Here is an 11,935-nt window from a genome sequence, read left to right as displayed (position 1 = left end):
ATGGCAACCCATTGTACTTTAGTCAGTGTTCTTGGGGTATTTTTGATATTGACACTCTTCCACAATCCGATCACCGTCTCCGGACAGAATATTCCGGCGGTGGCCTTGTTCACCTTCGGTGACTCTAACTTTGACGCAGGAAACAAACAGACTCTCTCCCAAGCTAACTTTACTCAAGGTTTCTGGCCGTATGGAAAATCCCGAGATGATCCCAACGGCAAATTCTCTGACGGCTTCATCGCTCCGGACTTCGTTGGTACGACTTTCTTTTGTTTCTATAACCAAAAGATTTTTTAATCGAATTCTACACTAATCTCCAAAACATGAAACATGTAAAAATGATGTTTTATCATTTAAAACGTTTATATAGTTACAAATCACGAGTACGTGTTCAGTGTTGTACTTTAATAGCGTTGTAAATGTTTATAAATATGCGTTTAAGAAGAAAAGGAAGATTATTGCATAGTTTTGGTAATCTATGCATTAATCACATGGAAATGATTTTTTTTTTCCTTCATAAAACCTTCAAATTTTTGGTATTGACAATCGGAGATGTGAATAAAAAGCAAACTACGTACTTTAAATATAGCAAGATTCATGGGGATTCCAATCGAGATCCCGGCGGCGCTCAAACCGAACGTGAATGTCTCACGTGGAGCTAGTTTTGCCGTCGCCGATGCTACTCTTCTCGGAGCTCCGGTGGAATCTGTAAGTCAACTTACTTTCTTATAATCAAGTATATCTATAATATTCAACACCTAACTCAAAGGACTTTAAGTGTTGTACTTTACATTTTTTTGGTAAGGGACCGGGAGAAGAATCTCCCAGCATTTATTCAAAAACTAAAAAATTACACAGCAATGGAAACAAAGAACCAAGTTCATCCTCTCCAAAAATCTGACATAGCTCCGAGGGAATAACAACCAAGGAGTGAAAACCTAAAAGTAACGAAAAAGCATGATTAGCCAATCCATCTGTTAGACGATTAGCCTCCCTGTAAATGTGAGTAACCCGAACTGACCAGTTTTTAGCAAGAAAGTCATGGCACATGCGTACCAGGAAAGACAGGGGGTGTGAATCACTAATCCCTGTGTTAAGAAAACCCACCACTACCTCCGAGTCCACCTCCAACTCAAGACATGTGACACCCTTCTCCCAAGTAGTACATAGCCCATAATAAACTCCCCAAAGTTCTGCTAGACTTGCCGAACACCGCGCTATGTTTAAAGCGAACCCCCACACCACTGGCCCGCACTGTCCCGTAACACTCCTCCGGCTGTTGCAGGACCTGGATTACCATGTGAGGCACCATCAGTGTTCATTTTCATCCAGCCAACACTCGGTTTCTGCCACCCAATCAACTGCTCAACCCGAGGCCGTTTCTTAGTCAAAGACTCCTTTTGAAGATTCGCAAGTGTCACCTCCTTAGCCAAATCTTTGAGAAAACGCACTCGATCCTTACATATCCCATTCGCCCCAAACACGTTCCCACACCTCCATTTCCAGCCCCACCATACGGCCATAGAGAACAGGGTGGACCATGGAACTCCATCAACCGACCGTCTATCTGACAAATTCATATAAACCCATTCTAACAGAGCACTATCAAAGAATACCTGATGCCTCAGTGTCGGAAGTAGTCTCTCCCACACTCCATGCATAGCCGGACAATCTCGTAAAATATGAATAATTGTCTCAAAAACCCCTTTACAGACCTGACAAACAGCGAAGTCACACAAGTGCCTTCGATGTCATTCCACATTAATCATAATTGCTCGATTACCACTAACCATAAGAACACTCTTACTCTCTCTGGTACTTGTGTGCTCCATATCATCTTGAAGAAGAAAGACATATCCGGTTTAGGGGAACCATCCTGTGTTATTAAGGCATACGCTAAACTCACCAAAAATCTCCCATCTCCTGTCTCACCCCAAGAGATATGATCCTTCACACCTGGTTGATTATTCACAACAAAGGCTGTGAGTTCTAAACTCTTATCCACTGGAAGATATGGAGAAATGCTCGCAAAGTCCCAACCCAAGCCATCCCTCTATACCTCACTAACCAGCAACCTTATCGCCGCATCTGGCAGACCTCCATCCACTGATTCTATGAGCGGTGTGTTCGATAGCCATTTATCAGTCCAATATTTAATAAACTGCCCATTACCAAGTACCCAACTCTGACCCTTGAAAACCACTTCTCGAAATCCAACACCAATGCTTCTCCATGTCGAAGACCAGTTCGACTTTACCATTAACCAATGACTAGCAACGGTATCTCTAATCTTATATTTACTTCGCAACACACGCGCCCACAAACTCTCCCTATCATGAAGGAGTCTCCAACCCACTTTAGCAATCAGTGCCATATTCATTTGTTTTGCAGTTCTAAGTCCTGCACCACCTTCCCTCTTAGGCAAACAGACTCTCTCCCAAGATAGAAGATGTAACTTCCTTTTCCCTATGTGCTCCCCCATAGGAATAATCAAGATGTTTTATCCAGAGAGGACAATATCGATTGAGGGAGCATTATTGTGCTCATGGAATGAACCGGAATAAAAGATAGCATCACTTTAATAAGTGTCAGGCGCCCAACCAAACTCAGAGAATGGCTCTTCCAACCCACCAAACGTGAGGACACTCTCTCCAAAATAGCACTAAACGTTTCCTTTTTCATCCTTTTATGCAGGACCGGCATCCCCAGGTACTTACCTAAGTCCTTGGTAACTTTAATACCACTCGCTTTACTGATGAGTTTCCCTAGATCACTTGAGACATTGTTGGAGAAAAAGATTTTAGATTTCTCAAGACTGACCTTCTGCCCCGAAGCACCACAAAACTGTTCCAACACACTCCTGAGAACCCATATTTGTGCGACTGAAGCTTCTGCAAATAGAATCAAGTCATCTGCAAAACAAATGTGGGAAACCTTAGGACCTCCTTGAGACAACCGAATCGGTTTCCACCTTCCACCTATCACGGACCTACTAATGAGATAACACAACCTTTCCATACAAAGACCAAACAGAAAGGGCGATAACGGGTCACCCTGTCTGAGGCCTCTCAACGGCTTAAAAGCCTATGTCTTTTCTCCATTCAACAACAGAATCATTGAAGGACCAGCAACGCACTGCATTATCCATTGGACCCAAACCGCTGAAAGTCCTGCCACTCGAAGTGTATCCTCAAGTAAATCCCATCGGATCCTGTCATAAGCTTTTTCCAGGTCTAACTTCAAGAGCATCCACCCTTTACGACCCTTTTTCCGCCTCATAGAGTGTACTCCTTCCTGCACTACCACAATATTGTCTGTCCCCAGTCTCCCAGGAATAAAACTGGACTGTGCAGGTCCCACCAGCTTCGACATGACCCGCACTACCACAATATTGTCTTTCCACCATGGTCTTCGTAATAATTTTGAACAGCACATTGCACAAACTAATCGGTCTAAACTGGGTGATGCTCTCAGGTTTAGCCACCTTAGCAATAAGCACCAACAAAGCGTCATTAGTATCCGGCGAAAATATTCCTGTAGCAAAAGAGTCCAGAGCGAACTTCACCACTGACTCACCAACCACCTCCCAACTCTGTTTGTAGAAAACCGGTTGATATATGTCTGGTCCTAGAGCCTTAAAATTCCCCATTCCCTGGATAGCATGTTCAATCTCCGAAGCAACAAAAGACTTATCCATGACCAGCTTATCCATACCTGACAACTGCATAAAATCTACACTCGGTAACTTCTCAACTACCTTCTCCACATCTTGCAAAGAGTATAGACGCCGGTAATACTCTACAGCCAGTTTTTAACTCCTACGTATTAGTAATCCAGTTCCCCTCATTATTTTTCAACATCTCAATCCGGTTTCTCCGCCTCCGAATAATCGTGGACATATGGAAAAAAGTAGTATTTCTCTCCCCGTAAGTAATCCATCTCTCCCTAGATTTCTGGAACCACAACAACTCCTCCTGTTCCAGAATCAGGTCAAACTCCTTAATTAAGCTCTCTTCTCGGCTCAACAACTCATCAGTTGGAACAAGCTCCAGTAGGGTTTGGACACTGTCTAACTCCTTCAGCAGTATCTCCTTACATTTCTGAACCACACCAAACACCTCCCTGTTCCATTTGGACAGTGTTGATTGAAGTTGTTTCAGAGCATCGGGAGTGCTCAAATCCCTTCTCCAAGATACCGACAGCAGCTCCTTGAATCCCTCATGCTTCATCCATGCTGCCTCAAAACGAAAGGGTCTCCTTCAAACATCCATTGATGTATCGAGAGATAACTGCACATATAGGGGAACATGATCCGAGGATAAGAATGGCAATTGTGTCACCTAAGCCTCCTGCCACAACAAACGAGCCTCGGGACAACAAAGAACCCTATCAAGGCGCTTTGCCACTAGAGAACTCTCAACGCACCCTCTCTTTCAAGTAAATTGCTTACCTTGGAAAACCATATCAATCAACGATGACTCATTAATCCAGTTTCCAAACGCCACAAAGTCCGGCGAAAGTCTACCATTTCCTCCGGAGCGTTCATCAACCCTCACGATCGTGTTAAAATCCCCTCCCACGATTAAAGGCCCTACCACACTTCGCATAATCTCCCGTAACTGATCCCACAAACCGCTACGTCTTCTCACCGTTGGAGCTGCGTAGACGACCATCATATTCAATATCATCTCCCCATTGACTAACTTCGCATATATGAATTGGTCCGAAGACTCCACCACCTCCATCTCGCCAATCCCAGACCGCCAAAGTAACCATAGACCCCCGCTCTGACCCGTTGCATCAACCCGAAAAGAAGAGTCAAAACCCAAACCACGGCATATCTGAGCTGCTTGATCCCCACCGGCGTGCGTCTCGAAAACTGCCAGAACATCTTCCTTCCACTTCTTCAACATATACCGGATTGACCTCCGAAAATTAGGTTTATTCGCCTCCGACAATTCCATAGTATTAGATCTATCATTGAGCTTTCATAGAAGATTGGAACAACCGGGGAGGACCATTATTTATTCCCCAATGGCAGAGCTGCAATCGCTGCTTCCACCGTCGACTCCTCTTGCTAGAGAATGGTGACCCCCACCGCGGGAGAGCCACCGGATCCCAGCGGAGAACCACCACCGACATCTAAGTTCGTCGGGGCGAGTGAACTGTCGACCCCACTCTGATCGCTCCCGATCGACCCCAACTCTACTTCTCCACTCTCAATCTCTTTCCACTCGCAGAAAGTTCCAATTCTCCCTTAGTTGGGCCAAACACCAGCCCTCGTGTGGGCCTATTAGGTTTGAAAGATTTGGGCCTCGGACCAGTCACATCTTGGGCTTTAAGGCTTTCTGCCTTCCTTTCTTTCAAGCCTTCTTTAGCTCCCCTTGGTTGTTTAATCACCCCTTATGCGACGTGTTCCCCCTTACGTACTCCAGACGCATATCCGATCGTATCACCTTATGAGGATCCTGATTTTCCTTATCTCCCGTAACAATATCAATTTCCCTTGATTCGCGGGATGCCAAATCCAGCTCCAAACTTCCAAAACTGTTAGATATCGGAATATCCCTAGAATCTTTCCCCCGAGCCACAACACGACGGTCCCTTCCTGAGCCCTTACCGGAACCCCCCACCATAAACACCACCGGAGAATCTTGTGTAACCGTCTTTCTATTTCTCGAAGCAACCAATGTGACACCATCCTCACCCGACTCTGTCCGCGGTGGAATCCTCTCCACTGGCCCCCGGAATACTAGGGTTCACCTCTCTTTCATGTACAATCCGTGGACAAGAGTGGACCAAATGCCCATAGATTCCACAATTCGAACATATGTTTGTTAACCCCTCATAATAAACGAAGTATCTCTCTCCGTTGATTAACACAGTGCCTTTGAGCGGAGCCTACAAGTTAACTTCCACACACACCCTAGCAAAACTAGCCCTCTCAAAGTGTAACGTAGTGAGGTCTACTTTAAGCGGTGTCCCCAGACCCTCCGCAATGCTCAACAGGATAGCCTTGTGGTAAAAGTTCACTGGGAGATGCGATAACCGAACCCAAACAGTAGTTGTAACGATCTCATCCCGTAACGGGTCAAAGTCCGAAGACCACCGTTGCTCTATTAGATAACTCCCAAAGACTTTCCACAGACCACCCGTTAAAGCCGCCATAAACTCTTCCTCCACCGCGAAGTGCACCATAAAAAACTGACGCGGGAGATCCATCACCAACATCTTCCCCGCCGGCTTCCACATCTCCCGCAGTCGCCTGCTCAACACAGATACAGAAATATTACGGCCTAGCACCTTCACAATCATGCACCGCTGCCATAAGCTGTTCATCGCTGATAGGACTTCCTCGCTTATAACGATCTCAGGTTCACCATTCTTCCCATTAGGAAAAGACAGCCGCACTCTCTCCCTAACAAACACATCATCCATCACTTCATCCGGTGTTAAAAACCCAGCACCACCACTACTCTTCACTTTGTTCACCCATGACATAGGCCGATCAGGAGGATCCCCCGGTGGACGACCTCTCTCCCCCACATCCAGCATGGTAGCATCCTGTGTCGTCGTAGTCAGAGCATTAGGGTTCCCTTCGATCGCCGCCATCTCTATTTGGTTTCTTTTTGAGTTAGTGTTGTACTTTACATAAAGACACTGAACTTTTTTTTTTTTGCAATTATCTATAAATATATATTGTTTTTTCTTTTTTTGTGTTTCTTTAGTTGACTCTGAATCAACAAGTTAGAAAATTCGCTGATATGAAAGCAGCAAACTGGAATGATGACTTCATCAAGAAGTCAGTGTTTATAATTTACATTGGTGCAAACGATTACTTGAATTTCACCAAGAACAACCCTAACGCTGATGCATCTGCTCAACAAGCTTTTGTCATTTCCGTGACCAACAAGTTAAAGAACGATATCAGCTTGTTGTATTCATCAGGAGCGAGTAAGTTCGTGATCCAAACCCTAGCTCCATTGGGTTGCTTACCTATCGTCAGACAAGATTACAATACCGGGATGGATCAATGCTATGAAAAACTCAACGATTTGGCTAAGCAACACAACAAGAAAATTGGACCGATGTTGAACGAAATGGCCAAAGCATCTCCTGGTTTCCAGTTCACCGTCTTCGATTTCTACAATGTCATTCTTCGTAGGACACAGAGGAACTTGAACTTCCGTGAGTTAATTCATTACGATGGTTTTCAATTTTTATTAGTTGGTACCATGTGGAAACTAATATACGAAACCTTTAAATTTGTTACTCTTAGGGTTTTTCGTTACGAACTCATCGTGCTGCGGAATTGGGACACACAATGCATACGGTTGCGGTTTACCTAACGTGCACTCGAAGCTATGCGAGTACCAACGGTCTTACTTATTCTTCGACGGACGTCACAACACGGAGAAGGCACAAGAAATGTTTGGAAATCTACTCTTTGGAGCCGATCCAAATGTTATCCAACCAATGAACGTCCGTGAGCTTGTGGTTTACCCAGCCGATGAACCGATGCGTGAGTCTTGGATGCCTACAACGTCAGCCACTTTCTAAGCCAGCAACTGTAGCTCGTTGTCTAGCTGCGGTTATAAATTTTACTAAGTCTCTCTATAAATCAATCAGATTCCTACAAGGATAATGAGTTCCGTATCAAACATCGGAATCTTGATGTTTAACGGTTCGCAACGTTGTTTCCTGTTTTCTCTAATGAATTTTCCTCTATATATAATATTTTTCCCGTTTCACAAAAAAATGTTATTTTGATACATTTCATGTAAATTAAGAAAATTTTGAATTCTACATGTGCTCAGTAATTAGTAAATTTAGATTCAATGAAAAAAACTTTTGAGTGAAAGATAAATTTAAAAAACTTCAAAAGATATATTGGAAATGTCCAGTGATACTATTTGTGAAATATTTGATCTTCTTACCAAAAAAAAAAAAGATTTGATCTTTGCAACTCTTACCACATAATGGAATTGATTCTAGCTAGAGTTCATTAAGCTATTGATCTACCCTAATATATAGTCAAGATTTTATGAATTTGATGCTCACTTTGTTCCTAATTTAATTCATTTTTTAGAATTTTCACACATATTAAGAAAATATAAGAAAAATTAATTATAAATCATTGTTTTTGTGATTTACAATTTCTGTATCCCTAAACCAACAATATTCAATAACGTTTTTTGAAGTTTAAATTCATCCGCGGTGTACCCGTGGTGTACTATAATAGTACTAACCCACTCTAAAGTTATTGCTATTAGTTTAGTATATACGTTTACGTTATATATTAGTATACAATATATCTTATATGTATAACAATATTTATTTTATTAAAAAAAACTAAATTATTGAATAATAAAATAATTAAAAATAAAACATGTCTCTGCGGTATAATGCGGATCCGTATCTAGTGTAGTATAAAGATTTTACACTAATTAAAAATTAATTAGGCTTTGCGATGTGTCGATGAATCTTTTCAGTCAAATGAGAAGAATCCAAAATAAATAATCTAGTAAAACTATGTACATTGTACATTAATTTAATATTACAATATTCTAATAGTTTTCACAATTTAACATTTTACATCATTTTCTTTCTTTTCCAAATTATAATGCAACACTCATTATCTCTTTTTTTGTTGTATTCAGTAGTTATACATATTATAAATTGTAATTTTCCATCAAAATTATACTAAAACTATTAAGAGTTAAATTTTTATTAATACATTAAATTTTAATATAAAATAATTAATATAATAGAACAATATGGTTTTTTCTATGTCTAAATTAAATGAAACAAGATTCTATTTATATATTATTAAAACTATTTGGTATTGATTGGTAATAATTTTACAAAGCAGTAAAAAGCGTTACAAAGTATACAATTTTAAAATTTATCAATTACAAAACCTGTTACTAAAAACTTTACTCTCAATGTTTTTGTATAGATTTCTTATACCGCTTTCTGTAACAGATTAACATTATTCTGTAACAGCTTACCATACAATTTCTATGTACAATTTTATGAATGTTACCAATCGGACCAGATGAATGTTCATTCTATACATATGGTTTCTTTAAAAAAAATGTGAATTTTGTAACTATGAGGATAGGACTGGCCCAAATATTTTTAAAATATATTTGCATGTTTACTCTTTATAAATTTTATTATTTAGAAACTTATAAATCATGAATTTTATATTTTGAGTTTATTTTTTAATCAACTGAATTTATGTTTTTTTTTTTGTCAACTGAATTTATGTTTTTTTCTATTGTATATTACTTAATTTTTAATATTATTTAATATTTGCGAGTTATCCATGTGTATCTAAAGATTCAAGTGGGAATGATGCAAGTCAACTATATTTTTTTTTGTGAATTTGACGGGATGAATTGGTGCATATCAAAAACATATAATTACTGCTGTGCAGGATGGATCGTGAATTAGATTCGCTTGACAGGTTTATGCCTAAAGAAAAGAAAAATGTAGTTTATAAAGTTCGAATTTATTCTATTTAAAACATTCATGAACCAAATTGGATGGTTAAGGGATGTGTGTCGACACAAGAGGTGAGTTGTGTCGGTCGACACAAGCATCTGCGGTTTAGCTAATTTAGTTTTTAAATCGTTGGTTCAATGTGGTTTACTTAGGAAAACTCTAAGATCGGGTATAAAAAGTGGGAATTCGACGACTTTGAGAGTTTTAGCCTCCATTGTCGTTCCCAGAGAGAAAAGAAAAGAGAGAAGTTGTTTTTGAGAGTTTTTAGCAATTTTGGTACCTGTTTCTGTGGAGTGGAGATCTGAGGTTAGGAGTGTGGTAGAAACTTGTTAGAAAGCTGTTTTCGTGGGTTTTAGAATCAGTTTTGTCACTCTCGAAGGTGAGTGCATGTCCATGATTTATCTAAACTTGAGGATTCTCAGCTTCTGTGTTTTTGTTGATTGGTTGATGTATTTACCTTGATTGTTGCGAATTTTGCGTGTCTCTGTGGCTTGGGATTAGTTATGTGTGTGCCTTGGTCGAGAGGAAGGCGTTTTGGGACGGAGATTCACGTTGGAGATCGCAGGAAAACGATGCTCGACATCTGTGTCGATCGATGCAAGGAGTGAGTCAGTCGACACAGTGCGAGGACAGCACGATAAAACCTCACGAGCATCGATCGATGCCATGTGCAGGTGTTTATCGACGCGGATTAGGGTTTTTGGGAAATGTTGACCAGGCGTCGCTCGACACAAGGAGTGTGTCGGTCGACACAACCTTCGTCAAGTGTCATTGTGAATGGTGTCGGTCGACACCATGAGGGTGTCGGTCGACATGATCCTTCAGCAGCATTTGAACTTCGTTTGTTGCCTGGTTTGATTGTATTATTTGTTGTTTGTTGATTGGAGATTCTCAATTGTTTGTGTATATAGCCCAATAGATGGGAGTATTGACTCACTGAGTATTTGTGATAATATTCATGTGTCTCAATTGTTGTTTGTGATCTAGGTAAATGCAAAATTTGATCGTAAAATCGAGGTAATGGAGAAGAGGATGTTCTAGTGGCTCGATTGGTTGATGACTAGCTTCGGATAGGTTGTTATAGTCGAGTCTGTAGAATGTTGCCTAGGATTGCTGATTCTTTGGTTCATGTTGGTTATTTGGAATTGTTGGATGATTTATTATTATTGGTTTATTAGTTATTGGATAATTACTGGTTTAATGTTATTGGTTTGATGATGATTTATTTCCGTTGTTGTGTTTATTGGAACTATGCTGTTAGTGAGTATGAGATCACTAGTTATTTATTATATTAAAAACAAAAAAATGGATCGGGTTGTTTCATAATTGTATAATAAAATGCTAACTTAACTAATACATTAATATTAAATTTATATATTATTTTAAATTGATATATATGGTAGATTTGATTGAAAATATATTAGGATTTAAATAATTATAAATTCTATTTTACTAATTTAAACTTTTGTTTTCTCTAGTTTGGAATACCAACTTTAGAGTTTTTTTCTAATTAATGTTTGGTTGACAAAAAAAATTCTATTTCATTAATTCTAATTATATTTTCTAATTCATATATCAACAATCTTTAAATATTTGTTCAGATCTAATTTCGTTTAATAATTTGTACAGTGTTTACAGTAGAGTGAATATAAAAAAAATCATCTCCAATGAAACCGAATGGAACTTGTAGGCTTAGCAATCGTCACATCTACCAGAATGAAACTAAGCGTCAGTCATTATGTTTGCTTCTCAGATTGTTTTTCAACTCTATCCTTAATTTTATAGACACTTGGATGGTAAACAGAATTAATATTAATTAGAGGAAACAACAAGAGAGGTTTAACTCTACATATTTTTTTTTTTGTCAATCATTATCTCACAATTGGCTCCCACTACTCCACTAAAGTCACTTCACAAAAAACTAAAAATAATAAAAAATATTTCATTAAAATATATAATTTTAAATCTTGGTCTAGCCTCTAATAATGCACTATCTTGATACTACGTACTATTAGAAAAAAATATAGTTTTGAAATAAATTAGAAACCAGTAATCCGTCAGACGGGGTTAATATGAACTGTTATTAACAAAAATTATCGTATAACCCACACGAGCATGATCTAGTGATGCTGTGGTAGTAAGACTAAGAAAGGTTGATGAGCTACTTTTTGTGTTTTTTTTTTTTTTGGCAAACGGCTGTAATAAGCTACTTTAGATTCGATCCATCCTAGAAACTACTCTACAAACATGTCTGAGTCCGAGGTTTTCAGATAGCTTCTCCTGGCTCTGGAATAAGTCAGATCTCATGGCTCCTTGACCCGAAAACAAGTTACAACAAAAGTCTTACGCAACCTGGTTAGATGGTCATGTTATCCGTTAAGCCTGATCACCCAAGTTACATATATATATATATATATATATATAT

The 11,935-nt window shown here is 39.4% G+C and overlaps 1 protein-coding gene across 1 annotated transcript; it reads left to right on the top strand.

Annotated features, from left to right (window-relative positions):
• LOC104742920 (inactive GDSL esterase/lipase-like protein 23) lies at window positions 1–7,560 on the top strand. Its single transcript, XM_010464003.1, has 4 exons — window positions 1–256; window positions 590–708; window positions 6,729–7,188; window positions 7,280–7,560. Exons 1-4 carry the CDS (start codon window positions 1–3, stop codon window positions 7,558–7,560), a joined length of 1,116 nt encoding a protein of 371 aa, XP_010462305.1.

The sequence above is a fragment of the Camelina sativa genome, chromosome 14 (assembly GCF_000633955.1).
Source record: "Camelina sativa cultivar DH55 chromosome 14, Cs, whole genome shotgun sequence".
Taxonomy (NCBI): Eukaryota; Viridiplantae; Streptophyta; class Magnoliopsida; order Brassicales; family Brassicaceae; genus Camelina; species Camelina sativa.
Note: the sequence above shows the minus strand (reverse complement) of the source record. Positions and strands in the feature narration are given on the sequence as shown.

Bases quoted from the DNA above. Each gene is read 5' to 3' on its own strand.
- LOC104742920 (XM_010464003.1), top strand. From the start codon at position 1: ATGGCAACCCATTGTACTTTAGTCAGTGTTCTTGGGGTATTTTTGATA. The intron at 709-6,728 runs GTAAGTCAACTT...GTGTTTCTTTAG, and splicing joins TCGGAGCTCCGGTGGAATCT to TTGACTCTGAATCAACAAGT. The intron at 7,189-7,279 runs GTGAGTTAATTC...TGTTACTCTTAG, and splicing joins ACAGAGGAACTTGAACTTCC to GGTTTTTCGTTACGAACTCA.